This window comes from Silene latifolia, chromosome 3 (genome assembly GCF_048544455.1).
Source record: "Silene latifolia isolate original U9 population chromosome 3, ASM4854445v1, whole genome shotgun sequence".
Taxonomy (NCBI): Eukaryota; Viridiplantae; Streptophyta; class Magnoliopsida; order Caryophyllales; family Caryophyllaceae; genus Silene; species Silene latifolia.
In genome coordinates, this window is record NC_133528.1 from 85,100,722 (window position 1) to 85,118,659 (window position 17,938).

General features: G+C 36.4%; 2 protein-coding genes across 2 annotated transcripts; one reads left to right on the top strand and one right to left on the bottom strand.

Annotated features, from left to right (window-relative positions):
* Positions 1 to 3,349: 3,349 nt before the first annotated feature.
* LOC141647750 (uncharacterized) lies at positions 3,350 to 11,440 on the top strand. The gene is made up of 9 exons (XM_074456068.1): positions 3,350 to 3,686; positions 3,916 to 3,989; positions 5,642 to 5,768; positions 6,561 to 7,240; positions 8,152 to 8,325; positions 8,430 to 8,546; positions 9,551 to 9,730; positions 9,856 to 9,902; positions 10,917 to 11,440. The coding sequence occupies exons 2-9, from the start codon at positions 3,942 to 3,944 to the stop codon at positions 11,272 to 11,274; spliced, it is 1,731 nt and encodes a 576-aa protein (XP_074312169.1). The 5' UTR covers positions 3,350 to 3,686; positions 3,916 to 3,941; the 3' UTR covers positions 11,275 to 11,440.
* Positions 11,441 to 15,597: 4,157 nt separating this feature from the next.
* Positions 15,598 to 17,351, bottom strand: LOC141647751 (uncharacterized). The gene is made up of 2 exons (XM_074456069.1): positions 16,882 to 17,351; positions 15,598 to 16,597 (listed from the first exon to the last, which is right to left on the bottom strand). Exons 1-2 carry the CDS (start codon positions 17,293 to 17,295, stop codon positions 15,890 to 15,892), a joined length of 1,122 nt encoding a protein of 373 aa, XP_074312170.1. The 5' UTR covers positions 17,296 to 17,351; the 3' UTR covers positions 15,598 to 15,889.
* Between the last annotated feature and the right edge of the window lie 587 nt (positions 17,352 to 17,938).

Genomic DNA, 17,938 nt, shown 5'->3' on the forward strand with positions numbered 1-17,938 from the left:
CAGGTTGTTTGGGCTAACTCATCTTCGTTTATCATCTCGGGTGGGCCTTTTTCAGCCTATTCAAATATTGAAATTTATTCAATCTTAGGACTTGTTTGGTTGACATAAGGGAACTAAAGTTCCCGGGAACTTCAAGTTCACATGAATTTCCAATTCATGTGAATTCCCAAAAAGTGTTTGGTTTGCATGTGGGAAGTTAATTCATGTGGGAAGTTCCAATGACCAAGGGGGGACTTGGTGAGTGACTTCCCACATATTGGAGGAAGTAGATTCATGTGGGAAGTTCTAATTCCCATGATTTTGGCAACCAAACAACATCATGGTTTACACTTCCTAGGAAGTTTAAAATCCCATGATTTTAATGGGTAACCAAACAAGCCCTTAGTCTCTTGGCCTTTGTCCTATTTTGACCTTTAACTTCAATGGGCCTATTCCTGATAAGCATCATCATCTTCATCACTAACAAATTAATCTTCATCCAAGTTGCCACTAAGTCCAACTTTTTTCATCTCCATCAATCAGTCCGCCTGTTAACAGACTAAGTTTACAACATTTACAAAAATAGTGCACGAATATTAGTGTAGAGAGCTTAAGAAAAAGGATTTAGCAAAGTAGATCCTTGAACGTTATTAAAAAAAATATGAAAGTTAATTCAAAACCAAGATTACGAAACATTACCAAGGAATGCAAACGACATAAATACCATTTAAACAACAAATAAATATAAAATATCAAATTCTAAATAATAAAAAGTTCAATTTAAAATAATAAACGTTTAATACAGTAATACAATAACTTACGTAACATTCACAATAAATGGATTATATATCTTGGGGTACCGCACGCAACGCGCGCGGTGCAACCAACTAGTAATCTAAAAAATGTGATTTACACAAAGGTACATCAACGTACTGTATATAATAAGCCATTTTCTCATATTCTAAATTAAGGTATGCATCATGTTACACTACACAAAATAGGCATACACTATTACAATCAAACCTTCCTAGTAGCTTCCCTCAACAACCGTCTAGACTTGTCCAATAACTCAACAAAAATTTTCCTTGATCTCAAGCAATGGATCGCAATTTGCAACGAGGCCTTACAAAACTGACTCGACTCAAACTTTACTAATCCCTCGAACAAGCCAAAAATGTACTTGAACCATTTCAGTTAAAAATAACCGTATTATCGTATTTGAATAAAATACAAGTCATTTCAACAAAATTGTTCAAAATTGTTACCTCAACAACTAATCTAAACACAATTCATGGTGGGTAGTCACCTCAACAAAATTGCTCAATATTCTAATACTTTGTTTTAAAATTGATTTAGGTAGTTATAACTGGTTCCAATTCTTCGCTTTGGGGGTTATTATAATTCGATATTATCCAACATATTTTTGCAATTAAATTGATTCCGAAACTTGTGTCTTGTACATGTTAATACTATACTATATATACAACAAAGGAGATCAAGTATATACGAAAACAAATAATGGACATAGGTTATTCGCTCTTGGTGTTGAGCGGGGCTTAGGTGGTAAGGCTGCGGTCTCCACTGGCGGTGTGGATTACCTGTTGCAATAGGTAATCTGGCAGAGCTACACACTTTCAGTGATTGGTGATGAATTGGAAGTTGGGGGAATGTGAATGGTTGATTTGGATGCTTATTGTTGTTTTTCTTATCTTGGTTATTTAGTGAATTGATCCCGTTTATGTTTTACAAAACTGTGGTGATCCATTCCGGGGGGTGGTGAGCAGTTGATTAGCAGGTACTTCTATGGATAGCTCGCGGGATCTAGTTGGGATGAAGTCATCACTTGTTTTGAAGTCTTTAGTCTTCCGCGCTGATAGTTGTTATAGTTTTGGATATTTTGATTTTGCCAGTTGTAGTACCTTTGGTTTCGGTTTTTCGGTTGTATACATTTAAACAGTTGAACTTTAAATTATGTTCTTTTATGGTCACTTGTGATATACTTTACCTCGGGCAACCGAGATGGTAGCATCCCCATATGCTAGGGTGGTCTTGGTAAGGCACCTTGCATTGGTATACGAGGGTGTTACAGAGATGAAAAAGGTGACAATGATAAAGTTGTAGAAAGTATATATGAAAGAGTAAAATGTGTATGTGAAAAAACACAACTTCTTACATTTATGGATGTCTTATTCATTTGCTTACCTTTTTATATTATAAATATTTTTAAGGGATAATTTGACAATTTATATAAACTATTGTCTACTTGTTACTCAATAACACTACCCACAAATGGTCATCTAGGTAGCACCAAAACGGACACGGACACTGACACTGACACGACATGGACACGTGACACGACATCCCATAAAATTTAGGACACGGGACACGTTATTTAAATTTGATAAAATATATATTTTATAATTATAAACATTCGATTTTATTTTTATAAAAGTATTTGGTATTAAATTTAAATAAGTGAAGGTAAAATTTGACCTTGATTATAACTCATTTTTATTTACCATCCAACCGCTTCTTTTAATCAATCTTTTTCGATAACTCATTTTTCGTTTGAAAAACATCATTCACCCTAAATGATGTCCAAATGTCATGGACACGCGTCGGACACGGCCCAAATACCATGAACACGCGTCGGACACGTGCCCGAATAAATGTAGAAAGTTAGACACAACTTTATAGGTGTCCGACACATTTCGGCGTGTGTCCGAGGAGTGTCGGTATCCGACACGGTATCGGACACGACGACGGATTAGGAGAAGTGTCCGTGCTACCTAGATGGTCATCCCCTTTTCCTTGGTCTTTGTGCAAAATTCAATGGTAAATAAATGATCGGAACAGTGTAAATATCACTATTGTTTATATAATTGAATATTCATGTTATTAATTTGATTTTTTATGCTATTTTATCATGTATATAAAGTTGGGTTTCATATTCTTTATGATGTATATATGTATGCAAATACTTAATGTTGATGCGTTAATTTAGACACGAAAAACACGAAAGTGGATCGACTTCATCTGTAGGTCGATTGACCCGTGTGTCCTTTTTTTTTTTTTTTTTTTTTTTTTTTTTTTTTTTGCTTATTACAATATCATAAATACAGTGACATGAAAAATTTAAGTGATCTATGCTTTGAATTGCTCAAATTGGAGTCTGGATGAACAAAAGCGAGTACTTTAAACCATTTATTTTGTATGCCCCGACTATAATCTCTGCAAGACGGTAATTTATACTCTCATTTATGCATATTGTAGCCGCTTTTTACTTTATGTTTGATGTTTATTTGATATTATTGTAATGGATATTATTAACATGATGCATGGTTGATCGTGTCTTATTTGTTTGGTTAATGTGAATATGACATAATCCACAATAACAAATTTACATGTGAGAATAATTCATTGTCCAATAATATCTAGAAAAAAAAAAAAAAAATACTCCATAGGTAATTAAGCGAGCTAAGGAAAGTAATTTAATTATTATTGAATTAAAAAAAACAGTCTAATTATTGGGAAGATGGAAGGGTGGAGTCTGGAGACTTGGAATACAAGTTGTAGAAAGACTAGAACACTAAACCTTGTAGAAAAAAAGGGTACAAATAACACAAACGTGGCTTTAATCTCCTCAATTAATTAATTAATTGATTGATTTAGTTTTGGGTCGATCCTCTTCCTCGCAAAATTCCAAGGTTCGTCCCTGAATCGCCATCTTCATCCCCTCAATTTCAGACTGACTTGTTATTTTCATTAATTAATTAATCAATTAATTGAGTTTTTGTGTTTTGTATATTTCTTGGGTTAAAGCAATCATCTTTTTTGTTTGTTGGTATGATCTGAATTTTCCATCTTCTAACTTGGTTTAATCATACTTTGTTTGATGGATTTTGTTTATTTGTTGAATTGAATTGAATTATGCAGTTTGATTATTACGCCCGTACTCGATAATGGGTTTCAACTCAGTCTATCAGACTTTGAAAGACCTTTTTCCTCAGGTATTTTTGCTATTTTTTTTTATTAATCATTCATAATTATTATGCTGTATACTCGATAATGGGTTTCTTCCAGGATTACTCACTGCTCCTTCTGCTACTGTTTTTTTTATCACAAAACCCTAATTTTAATTTATTTATGTATTTGATGGCTTGTAAATTATATATAAATTGTCAAAGAATAAGTCTTTGATCTTGTGAAGACTTACTTGATACTGACCTTGTTTCCTTGGTTGGAAGGAATTTTTTGCCTTTTCTCTTTATTTCTTTTTATTGGGTGATTTCCTTGCATAATGCTGTGAGATAAAATCATTCCCACCATATGGTTACTTGAAAAATAATTCTCACCATATAGTTAAGGTAGGATTGGATAACCCAATGTAAAAGGATCGGAAAGAACATATACTTGGATTTTCTATAAGTATTGTCTTACAAGAAAATTATTCCCTATATATTGCTACTTTGATTTTTATTTATTTTTTAATTTTAAGAAGACATATTTAGGTATATATTATAATTATTTGACATATAATATTATATAATAATAAAATTATAATTATAATTATGATAGAAGAATTTAAAATATTTTATTTTATTTGAGTATATTAATATTAGTTTAAAAACAACTTTTTCATAGATTTATTTTGTGTGCCCGATATATCTTTTCATCATTTTCTTTTTGCAACCGTTAGTTTTTTTTTTTATTATTTTTTATTATTTTGCAATAAGCCAAACATTTTTGATTTTTTTTACAATTCACACTTGATGTATGGCTTATTGCAAAAAAAAAAAAAGATGAATTATAACTCGGACATGTACTACCTTCGATGTTAAATTTTAATCAGACTATTTCGGACACAAAATATAAATAAAGCTATGAAAAAAGTACGAGTATTTTTTACGTAATATTAATACACATAAATAAAAAAAACATTTTTAAATTCTTTTATCATAATTGTAATTAGAAATTAAAGTAGCAATATGTAGGGAATAATTTTGTTTACAAGACAATACTTACGGAAAATTCAATTTTATTGTTTTTTCCATTCCTTAGCTTTGGATTATCCTATCCTAGCTTAACTATATGGTGAGAATTATGTTTCAAGTAGCCATATGATGAGAATTAATTTATCTCTTAGCATTATGTAAGGAAATCACCCCTTTTTATTGTGGTTTAGTTTTAGGGAGAATGTTTATTTTCTTACAAGTTTTTTCCCGAATAAGTTTCGTTAAACCTAGCTTAACGTAGGAAAGAGTTACTAAACACAGTGTGACTGAACGCTTCGATTATTCTTAAACTTGGTTCACCTCAATCTAAAGTCTAAAACATATTGTAATTGTGATAATCTTCTTTTTTTATATTGTAATCAGTGTTGCTGTCTTAATTTAGATGTTATAGAGACAATGGAGTATAATTTTGAACTCTACATAGATTTTATTTTGGTTGAAAATTACAGAAATAATGAATTTTTTCGTAAGAGTCAAACCCTCACTCCATTACAGAAATAACGAATTTTACTTACCGTCTTTTTGTATGAGTTGCCCTGGAATGGTTTATATAGTTTGATCAGGTGTTAATGTTCGTATTACTTTCTTAATTTGGAAACATAGTGATTTTATTTGCACTAATGAGGGTTTTGTTTTGGCATCTAAAGGTGGATACTCGCTTATTGAAAGCCGTGGCGATAGAACATTCAAAGGATCCTGATGCAGCTGTGGAATATATTATAACTGATGTTCTCCCATACACCAGTGACAAACCTGATTCTCCTGCTTCTGTTGGTAAGGGTCAGAATTTGCAGTAATCAAAATGAGCTTGTAATAGGATGGGTCAAGTGGCAGTGTGGTCAAGTTGTCGGTGGTCTAGGATTTGGCGGGTCAGGTTTCAGGATGGCGGTTGGGTGTTTGTATTGGAGTGATAGTGGTGGGTCGAGTTGTGAGGTCTGGTGGTGGGGTGCTCGTGGTGGTCAAGATTTTGGAGGGCTGATGGTGTGGTGCTGGTAGTTGGGCATGGTGGATTGGTCGGTGGAGGCTGACGGTGGGTTAGGGTAGGAGTGGGAATAGTGTTACGGTGTTAGCATTACATTGAAATTCGTTTTCTATAAATGCAATTCGAATATCTTAGTGAATCAGCGTAAAAGGATTAATGAAAGCTTTTGGAGGAAATAGGATGTTACTTATTTCATATCAATTCCATAATTCGAAAAACAAATGTGTCCCTAGAGGGGCTATTACGAACTCTCCTGCTTTATGAACACTTTGAAATTAACAAAAGTCAATCATGTTATTGATTGATCTTTGGAATCTGGCACAACTTTTTATTGTTGCGAACGCAAGCTTTTGTTCTTATGAATTAGAGGTCGGGTGCTTTCTAATTCTGTAAGTGCCTACATTATCATTCAGCTCACGTTATACTTTGAGGCTAGGTAGCAGATGCATATGTTGTAGCCGTGTGTCCCAAATGACCTTTGGGAGTAGAGACATCAGTTTATGCCTTTTATATGGCCATTCTAGCTTATATGGTCGAGTGATTTAGTGCCTTACACAGTATATGATTGATTTCTTTGTGTGCAGTTGAAGACGAGGGTAAAACGGCTGACACATGTAATGCAAGTTCTACGGTGGGATCAAATTCCGAGAATGTTGGTACTGCTTCCATTTTGCTGAATGATGGTCACAATCTTGAAGATGATTCAGCTTTATCCTTTTATGATGCAAATGACAGTCAGCCATTGGTCAACCTTGAGGGTGTTTCTTCTGTTCCCTTGCGTGACATAGAAACTGATCGACATGTTAATATGACTGTTAATGCCTTGTTACCCTCTGTTACTGCTAAAGACGATGAAGCTGATGTAAGCCCAGGTAATGTTCAGAACATGCAGACGGAACACAGTGATGGTATTTCATCTTCTGATTTTGAACAAGCTCCTGTCTCAGACTCTCTTAAGAAGCAGCCATATGATTGCAACTCGTTAGAATGTGTAGTCTCGACAGAATGTGCTTTCGAAGATCAGATGCCAGGTGCATTGAGTTGGAATTCACACCCAGAAGCCAATAGCAACTCTACTTCTACACATGCTAATGAAAAAGATATTGATGCCTTTTTAGACTCTGAATTTGTATTAGAATTCCCTGAAACTGATGCCGTTGCTGCTGAGAGTGAGACATCGTTGAGTACTATTGTGACACAGTCAGGACAAATATGCAGAGTAAATCTTCTTGAGGACATAATTGACGAAGCAAAAAACTACAAGGTACATTCAATTTGAGGTTTTTTTTCGAGTATACTAGTGATGAAAATAAGGGGCCTGGCTTTATAAAGTACAGCAATAAAGACTGTTTGTTTTTTGGAGTCTAATATTCACTTCCTGTGGCTTATTGCACTATGCACTCCGCGTGCATTTTAGTTAATACCTTATGAATTGTGGCTTATTGCACTATTGCACTATGCACTCTGCGTGCATTTTAGCTGTCATTGACTTTATGTATAGCTGACATTTGTCTATGGATGTAATTATTGATTATGACAATGTTCTAGACAGAAATTAAATGATTGGTGTAGTGAAGCATTAGGGTTGATTTCCTGGAAGCAGTAGGAACTGTTTGTTACAGCTCTGAGACTTAGACACGGACTGGTAAAAGAGGTCCTGTAGTGTGGATCTTGTTAGATTTGAAGCTCTAAGCAATTTATTTCAGTATATGTTTAAAAACATATATATGTTTGTTATAGTATTTGATGTTTTTTTTTGACATATTTAGTGTTTTTATTTAATTTAAAAAAATTAAATTATTTGTTCTTCTCTCCTCTATTACACTTTTTTTACCAACCACTTTCTTATATATTTTACTTGGTTTACTTTTAAGGCATTCCGGATCCGTAATTCTATTTCGGTTTTCAAAATCGTTTTAATCTTTTCTCTCGATTTAAATTTTAAGTTTTTATAAAAGAAATCCGGAATTCGATTTTTAAAACCTGTAAGTTTGCCTGGACTTTGCATTACATTTTCGCTCTCCCTTTGGTTTTTCATTTTCCCTTTTTTATTCGCATTTTGAGGTGTGCGTTCACCCATGGACGGTTCTGAAGGATGATTCATGTCAGCGGACCCCAAATCATTTTGGGATTAAGGCTCTGATGTTGTTGTATATGTTTAAAAACATCCCGCAGAACGTTGTCGGTTCAGCTATGGAGTCTGTCGTTAAGTTGATGGAGGAAGTGGAACATCAAGAAAACGAAGCAGAAAAGGCTAAAGCAGCTGCTGCCAGGGGAGGGTTGGACATAATTGAAAAGGTGGAAGAAATTAAAAAGATGTTGATACATGCAAAAGAGGCTAATGATATGGTATGCGTTTGTTGTTCCGTTAACATGAAACCCAATTGTTTCTGATGGAATTTTGTAATTCTGATATTAGCATTTTTGTGCCATCTTCCATTTTATATGTTCAGCATGCTGGTGAAGTTTATGGTGAAAAGTCTATTCTGGCTACTGAAGTAAAAGAACTTCAATCTCGCCTTATCGGTCTGTCGGATGAAAAAGATAAATCTCTTTTGGTTCTTGATGAGGTGCGGCTTTACACCATTCTTATGTTATATATTGACTATGGATATCTCTCCCCCTCTCACCAATAAAATAATGACCTTGTCAATGATTTGAGAACATTTTGTTGTAATATAGTTCTCCATTTTTTATAAATATTTATGTTTTGAACTGTTCAAGGAAAGTCGATACATAAAGAAGAGTGCTTGGGAGGGGAGGGGGATGGAGAGGAAATGAGCAAGAGAGCTCTCTCCCAAAAAAATTCCATGGGATTATGATTTTATGTCGGATTAGGAAGAATAGATTTCTCTGGTTATCTCCGCACCTTTCTGCTAAGCAAACAAGGGAAATTAAATCCCTCCCGTTCCTTTTCCTTTAAATCCCTCCCTCAAAACAAAGAATTTAGTTTCATACAAGTATTTCATCAAGAATTTGTGCAAGTAACGCCATTCCATTTGTAGTTAAATTGCTTTCAAGAAAACATATATTAAATTCACCAAAAAAAAAGAAAATATACAGTATATATTAGTTTTTTCCTCATATTTTGACAAATACTGATGGTCAAGTAGGAGCGGTCCTTATCATGGCAATGACATATAATAAGAAACAAAGGGGATATGCAATAATTAGGTTATGAATGCACCTTACAGTTTAGACCACAGTTTGCGTGACACAAAATATTTGTTCAGCTTAAAGGACACTTAATTTCTGAATTCTTTTTTAAACTCAATAAGCTGCTGATAACATGCATATTATGATGTTTCTCTTGGACGTGCTTGTAAAGAGATTTTTCATACATTGTGTGGCTTACAGTTGTATGAGCTTCGTGTGTACGTTGTCACGCGATTATACTCAACATTATTTTATTTTTGTTTTGTTTGATTGATTTATCGTTGGTCATTGCTACATGCTCATGGTTACCTTGAATTATGCTCGATTTTGGTGTGTTTAAAAGTCTAGCATTCCCCTATTGTGGGAGTTGGCCTAATATCAATAAAGGACCAAGTTTGATTGATTTTTTTTCCCATAGATGCGAAAAAATCTTGCTGAACGGTTAGCTATAGCTGAGGAACAAAAGAGAGCATCTGAGAAAGAGATGTTTGAAAAGCAAGCGATTGCACTAGGTGCTCTTGCTGAGCAAGAGGTTATCATGGAGAAAGTTGTACAAGATTCCAAACTGTTACAACAAGAAGCTGAAGAGAATGCAAAGGTAGAATTGGTTTTCATTTTATGTGCTGTGTTTTATTAGCTCTTCATAGGGAATACAATGCAGATTCTTTCTCATAGACAAATGAATTTTTTGACTTAGCTTATCCATCTCTTACTTTGCTGCAGCTAAGGGACTTCCTTATGGAAAAGGGTCAAGTTCTTGATGTATTGCAGTAAGTTTTTCTGTGACTTCCTTTTTTTCCTGCAGATGTTTTCACTTCACCTGGCTGTTTATTTTCTGTTTTCTACTTTTTGTGGCTGTCTTTCCATATATCTTGTGAAGGTTCTAACATATCAGATAAGATTCACCTTATTTCTAAAGATAAGGTGATTTTGTCTGTGTTAGTCGGTATATCAATGCTCTTACGTTATTCATGTGGGATTCGGAACACGTTGTCACAATTTGAAGGGCTGAGTCCATATTGGCACTTGTTGCTGTCATATGTGGATTATAAACATTGAAACCAAAAGGTGTTTGGAATAAGACAATCCGTAGGTGGCATTTTTTTATTGAAGTCTCTTCTAAAGTTGAAACACTCTTTGCTTGTGACTTGTGAGTCGGCTTGTGCTCAGTCACCACAACAACATCATCAGAGCCTTAATCCCAAAATGATTTCGGGTCGGCTGACATGAATCATCCTTTAGAACTGTCCATTGGTGAACGCACACCCTCCAAAGATTTTCAAACTAATGGTTTGCTTGGATACACTAGTACGAGGGGGGATGGAGGGGAGGGAATTTTGTAGGAGGGAGGGAGGGTGAAATATTTTAATTTGCTGTGTAGAAAATAAAATAGATTCCTCCATGCCCTATCCTTTAATCCAACTTGCTATACAAACCAGGTGAAGTATTCTTCCCTTTCCATCAAAACAAAGGGTAAGGGTTCGATTTGATTATGTCAGAAGAGGAGTAGATGTTGCCTAGAACAGTCGTGCTTTGTAAGTGACTGATTTGTTGATACGTAATTATGTATACATCAACTTCATTAATGTTCCCTAATTTTAACTGTTAAAATACAGGGTTCATTATCAACAATATCTCAACATTTGGTTGGACATGAATAAGAAATGATCAGATATGTGAATAGTATTGTGATAATTTAAAAATACCAAATGGTATGCATTGTATGATGTGATTGGAATTATGTCTAATATCTAAGGAATATGCATTGTGAATGGGTTTTTCAGGGGAGAAATCTCAGTTATCTGTCAGAATGTCAAGTCTCTGAAAGAAAATTTTGACAACCGTGTTTCTCTCAGCACGTCACTGTCAAATTCATCAGTGAAAAGTACAGGTTCATTGAAAAGCATGACTTCATTGAAGAGCATAACTTCTTTGAATCGAACTGCCTCCTTGAGGAGTACTCTCTCCCAAAACAGCTCTTTCTCAGATGTGACAGTTTTTATTGGTGAGTCACCCAAAAGGATATTGTCAGATGAATGTCAGTCACCAAGAAGCGATGGAGAGAAATTTGTTAGCTCTTACGAAGCTAGAGCACAAAAGCCGCTTTTGGACGAGGATTGGGAACTTTGTGATATGATTTGAAGACCTTGATAAAATTGATCATTTGGAAGAATTAAATAGTATGGAAAGTTTGCCAGTTGACGGAATTGTTATCACATTATTTTGGTGCTACATAATAATACTGTGTATATAGCACTTTTAACAGCCAAGTTATCTTGGGATTTTACTGGACCACCTTTTGCTTGAATGCTTTGAGCCTTTTCTTCATTTCAATTCCTTCTGTATCTTGACCACACTGTCACCTGGTTTTACGACGACAATTGAAACGACATTGGATGTTTCATGACAACCGAGACTAGGCCAGAACGGAGGCATAACAAAAGAGAAGTTGTCGACGCCTGACAACTTTCATACCGAATTCAGTACATACGTAGCCAAAAGTCCTGTAAAATATGTAGCCAAATTAACATTGTCCCCGATCCCGAAAAGTCCTATTCTTTATCCTTTGTGGTACAATAATTTTGAAATCTACGGTGACACTGGCAAGCCATGTAACCTATGTAGCTCCGGCGCCTGAGTTGTGATGACCAATTCTGAGAATCCAAATTCTATATCAATCGTGATTGTGAGGATCGAGATTAGAACTCATTATTTCCCCAAAAACCACGAACCAGTGAGGATCAGAAATTTTCCAGGGACTGCAATATTCAGGCAAGGGGAATATCTAAAACGATGAAGCCTAAAATACAGGCCACATACCATGACCACCACTCCATCAGGCCCGCACATGAATCGGTAGTACGCTTTTCTGAATGCGATTGTTGATCTTAGCGAAAAACTCCATGAAGCTTGTCAACCTGACATACCTCTGTTCTACATGATCATGGAAGTGTCAAAAGACCTACATAATAACTGTCAACAACTGACACGTAGACATCATATATGAAATATGATTACAACTACCAGAATACGAGACTCTGCTTTGACTAGACCTGGCAAAAGTATACCGAACCCGAAAAACCGATCGAAAATACCCGAATCGACACCTGATCGTACACCCGAAAGGTATAACTGAACTTCACCCGAAACTCGATCGACTGAATTGATTCGAAATCGAACCGAATTTGTAATATCCGAAATAGACCCAAGATCGAATGAACCTGAACTGTTTCAACCTGAATTGTTTTAATCTGAACCGATATATACCGTAACCGATTTCAACCCGTACATTGATGACATAAATCCAACATTGAAACCCGAAATGACCCGAATGTATCTAGGCGTCACATTTAGGGTGTCTTTTTGTACATGAGTGTCACCCCTTTGACGTCAATAAATTAATATTATATCATAGTTATGCAAAAAAACATTATTTATTACTTTTTTTTAAAAAAAATTATTCGTATTATATCCAATCTTTTGAGTAAAGACCTAATCCCTTGACATCCGATCCGATTATGGCCTGACTCGAATCTCATCTGCTCTGATATTGACCCGACTCGAACCTTATTTGCACCGATATTGACCCAACTCGAACCTGAACCAACCCGAAATATCTACAACCGATTAAAAGTGAACACTAAATCCAACCTGAATTGAACCGAACTGAAATCGAAAAAAAAGATAAACCGAAATAACCCGATCCGAAAGAACCCGAACCGAAACTGATCCGATTGACCCGTTTGCCACCTCTAGCTTTGACGCACAGCACTAGTCTCCCATAACCCACAGAAGCAAAGCCTAGGGATGGCAATGGGTGGGATATGGATGGGGTGGAGCCATATCCATATCCATATCCATTTAATTTATGGTCATCCATATCCCACCCTCATCCATTTAATATTTTTTCATTCATCCATATCCATATCCACCGGGTGAAGCGGGTGGAGCGGGTATCCGTTGGATATTTTCACGGCTTATAAAATTTAAAGATAATATATCGTAAAAAAATTGTGGCGATAAAATTAAAAGGCATACATAATTCAAGTAACAATATGTGTTAGCAAATAACAACCCAGTATATATCCAACAACAAAGTGTCTTTGCAAAGTAAGTGGCCATACAAATACGCCACGACAACTACAAAAAAAACCACCAACGCATTATATTATTGATTAAACTAACAAAAGTAAGTTACTTTGATTAGTGAAAATAACAATATCCACATAAACACAAGTAATATAATTTTGAAGGGAAATCGTTAATGACCTAAATAATTATTAACTTAATAAAAAATTAATTATAAATGTTTCGGATATCCACAGGGTGGTTAAGCGGGTGAGAGACGATAATCCATATCCCACCCTAAATTCACCCATATCCATATCCTACCCTAAATTCGAAAAACATTCGTCATCCATATCCCACCCATTTAATTTCGGGTGGATGGATATCCACAGGGTAAGGGTGGGACTGCCATCGCTAGCAAAGCCTCATAGAACCATGCCAATGGTAAAATGAGCAGACCAACAATTAGGAGCCATATGGTTGACCAAGGGTTCCACCATGAAAGATCAACAATAAAGAACCCAAACAAAAACACATTTCATAAGTTGTTACTAGGGATGGCAGTGGGTCGGAAATGGGTCGGGTATGGGTCTCATTTTTTCAGATCCAATGGGTATGGGCCGGATATGGGTCTTAAGAAAATATTTCGGGTCCGGGTCTAAGTTATGAGACCCATACCCGACCCTTAGACCCTTTATTAAAAAAAAAAAAAAAATTAAAATCACAACTTTTCTGAATTCATACTGGGAGACCGTAGAAACCAAAGCAACTAAAGTCTATTTCTCTTCCCTCATCCATAAAGTGATAAAACTCAACCAAACTCTTCTGACAATACCACCACTCACCACTGACACAAAGAAACCACCACCACAGTACTGATACGCGACTGACAACCACCTCTCTAATAGGCGGCGACCGAAAACCACCATTAACGGCAGCCAGCGACGGTCAGATGGAGACGGCTATCAAGTACGATATTGATTTTAGGGTTCCGAGTTTGATTCTTTCACATGTATTAGGAGGTAAAATTAATTTAGGTCTTCTTTGTCTTTTTTAATCTCTTTGATATGTATATTGGATTTGGTAGTGTACAATAGAGATTAATAAACTCATAATGTTAAAGTAGTATGAATTTTTTTTTTAATATTATAGACCCCATAACTGTTAATCCTGCTATTAAACTGGTTGAAACTCGGACCCACGGGTAGACCCAGACCCGACCCTTACCCATAGGGTCCGGGTATGGGTCCTCAAATTTTAGACCCTTGCGGGTCTGGGTCGGGTACGGGTCCAAAGGGAAAATCTCGGGTCCGGATCCAGGTCTGGGTGGACCCTACCCATTGCCATCCCTAGTTGTTACTCAAGCTAGGTGGAAGGATGACATACAGGGTTACCCACAAGTAGGACTGGGTTATTTTATGAAACTTTACTCTCTTATTTGTCGCAAAAATACCTTGCTTAGTCAAGGCATAGAAGAATTGAAGTATAATAACTAGAAACACCCCTACTTGTGTTACCGTTGTTTTTAGCACGTCAAAGGCAATATGTTCTTGAGGCGCAAAAAAAAAAAGGAACAAAAAACATAAGTTCGTTATTTCTAATCCGGCTTAATTCTTGTATACACACCAAATGACAGAAGTGGAAGGTATTTCTGAACTGAAGAGTACCATTTTCTCTTTACCTAAATTGAATTGTCAACGTGTCACTCATTTCTGAGAACCAGAGTCAAAGATTGGCATGCGAGATTACATAGAGTCGGAGTAACATAGCTTGAAAGTTGAAAGGCAAGAGGCACACTTTTATATTTTAAGGGAAATTCTACGTTGTACCCCGGAGTATTGGGGTTTTCAAAGTTGTGCCTCTGCCCTTTTTATTATCGACGGTGTACCCCTTAACTCCATACTTAGCATAACCTCCTTCAACTCTCTGTTCACTCGCTACCTCTCGAACAACCCTCCTTTAACCTCAATTATCACTCATTAACATCACATCATCTTCTTTTATCAAACCACCTTTTAACCAACCACACAATCTTTGATACCCTTCCATGAAACCTGAAGTGACGATGAAGGTTTTATGGATTATTGGGGAGGCTCATAGATTATTGGGCGAGTAAACTTGTAATTGGGGTGGGCTAATAGGTAAATGGACGGATTAATAGGCAACTGGTTGGCTGAATGATTGAATTAATAGATCAACTAACGAATTAAGTTAACAAGGACAATTAAGAAAGTCACACTATAGACTATAGTATATAGTTCCGGCCTCCGGGTACAACTTAGAATATCCCTTATTTTTATAAAAAGATCATGCCGGCAGTACGTCTAAAGACCACAAGTTTTCCTATGAAAAATAAACCATCAATATAACAATATAACAATCAAGTGGAATGACATCTCGAAGCAATGGTTATAATTGATCATTCAATAGGATCACCGTATTCAAGCTCCACTATTAATATACATCATCTTTTCAGATGTTTAAAACCAGCATTTTCATGTTAATGTACATGAGGTAGGGAATAAAAGTCTGAAGATAGAAGAAGACCTTGTACAAAGCATGTTTTTGAGAAGCATCTGAAAAACTGAGCTGGTTGTCATGCTTTTATCTACTTCACGCAGCCATTCACCGCGATGCCTTCCAGCAAACCAGAAATTAGTGTTTAACAACCCCATTACCTTCCTTGAGTTCATTCACTAAAGTTAGATTTGATCATCTTCTTCTCATAGACTTGGGAACTAATTCTATCATCTTGATCACTCCCACCGAAACCATAACTTCCATCACCTTGCACACTCATATCATAAACATCTTCAGAATTCAAACGTATTGATCTTCTGAAATTCTGCCCTCTACCAGACAACTTGCTACCATCCTTTCTTGTATTAAAGCTTCTATTTCCTCCTTCCAAACCTCGGCTTCCTTGCCTTGAATCCATCAATCTCCTGTTACTCCCATTTTCTCTATCAACACTCTTTCGATCTCCATCCATCCTCGATACACCACCTCTCGACCTAACCCCTCTTGAATCACTCCTATCCACACCATTAGAAGACGGCTTTGAAATCGAAACACGGGAATTGCCATCACTTGACTCCATCATTTTGTCATCCCTTGAAGTTGAAGCAAGAATCCTCTTCCTATGTCCATTCTTCCTCTTTACAACACCAGTCTTATTTTCAGTCTTTGAACCAGCAAAATCCGAACTTTCAGCCCCACTTGAACCCCCAACATTGCCATTATCAATCCTTTCATAAGGCCTAATACTATGAACAACCCCTTTAGGGAAAAACCTAGCAGTAGGAAGCCCCTCGTCCGGGGTCACAAATATTTGCGGTCCATCATTCTCCGTCCACATATCAAATCCCCCTGGTTTCTGAAACCTGTCAGCCAACACCTGTTCAAAACACATACTAGCAGGAATAAATGCAATGCAAACTCCAACTACAAAATTATCCATAGATAGCCTAGTGATTTCATAAAATTAAACTCCGGCCGTCCTGGTCAATTGTTTACCTATTCCATTTTGGGGGTTTTGGTCAATTGTCTGTCTACCTTTCTATTTTGGAAATGCCTTTTGACGGACAATTTGATTCTCCATACATAATTTGGTCCACTTGACATACAATAAATAACCCGGAGTGAGGGAATAAATGATTGGGACGGAGGGAGTAATAATACCTTCAACTGTTCATCGGCGCCAACAGAGAACAAGGTGGAAGTGGTAGGAGAGGCCTTCTTGACAAGTTCCCAAGGGCGCTCAAGCTCAGAAACAGCAGCCTTAAGCTCAGCACGCTTACGCATCTCGTAAATATGGCGTTCGCGAGCAAGACGAGCTTTGAGGAGTTGTTTTGCTTTCTTTGATTGCATTCGTTTCCACTGCCACTTAGAGACGCCGCCAGGGAAGGTTCTGGGGCCGCCGCCCATGCGGATGAGGGTCGACGGGGGACGAGAGATGGTGAGGGTGAAGAGATTTGGGATGAGAGATAGTGGTGAGGTTATGAAGGTTGAGGAGCGGAGGGACAGGTGGAGTTTGGTTGTGGTGGTGGTGGGTAGAGAGAGTGACAGCGGGGTTGGTGTTGGGAGGACTTGCATTTTTTAGCGGTCGAAGATTATGGTGGGTTGTCTAACGGGTTTGGGCAACACCAAGCTAATAAAGTAGAGAGTAATTGAGTAATTAATTTAAGACTGTTTTAAGAAAACTACCCGAAAAGGAATAAACCGAAAAGGTAGGTGGCGAAAAGTTAATCAAACCGAAAAGGAATCGATAAGGTATTGAAAATTAGGGTGATAAGGTGAATCGATTATATAAAAGCGTGTTTGGCAAATTAGCTGAAAAGGTAGCTGATTTTGGTAAAATGACGTAAAAGGATATAAAAATTATTTAATATTATAAAATAAAATGGTACAAAATAGAAATCAAGTCATTTCAGGTACCTGATTTCTCAAATGCTACCTGAGGTAGCATTTCATTTCAGGTACCTTACTCCCTCCATACCAGACCAATGGTAACATTGACCGTTTTGCCACTATTCGTGGTCGTAGGGAATCTTCGATATTATTCTTAATCTATAAGACAAAATATAGTCATGTGAGATCTTGTTTGATTTATCGTCATGAATGCTATAAGAATATCAAATTTTTATAATTTTTAATAATGCGTAACAAAAGATATTTACGTTGCAAAACGTGTCTCGACAAGTGTGAAAAAGTTAATGTTACCATTGGTGTGGTATAG

Excerpts from the sequence above, each read along its gene's own strand:
- LOC141647751 (XM_074456069.1), bottom strand. The coding sequence starts at position 17,295 with ATGCAAGTCCTCCCAACACCAACCCCGCTGTCACTCTCTCTACCCACC. Across the intron at positions 16,598-16,881 it reads GCGCCGATGAACAGTTGAAG|GTGTTGGCTGACAGGTTTCA; the intron begins GTATTATTACTC and ends TGTTTTGAACAG.
- LOC141647750 (XM_074456068.1), top strand. The coding sequence starts at position 3,942 with ATGGGTTTCAACTCAGTCTATCAGACTTTGAAAGACCTTTTTCCTCAG. Across the intron at positions 8,326-8,429 it reads CAAAAGAGGCTAATGATATG|CATGCTGGTGAAGTTTATGG; the intron begins GTATGCGTTTGT and ends TTATATGTTCAG. Across the intron at positions 9,731-9,855 it reads AAGCTGAAGAGAATGCAAAG|CTAAGGGACTTCCTTATGGA; the intron begins GTAGAATTGGTT and ends ACTTTGCTGCAG.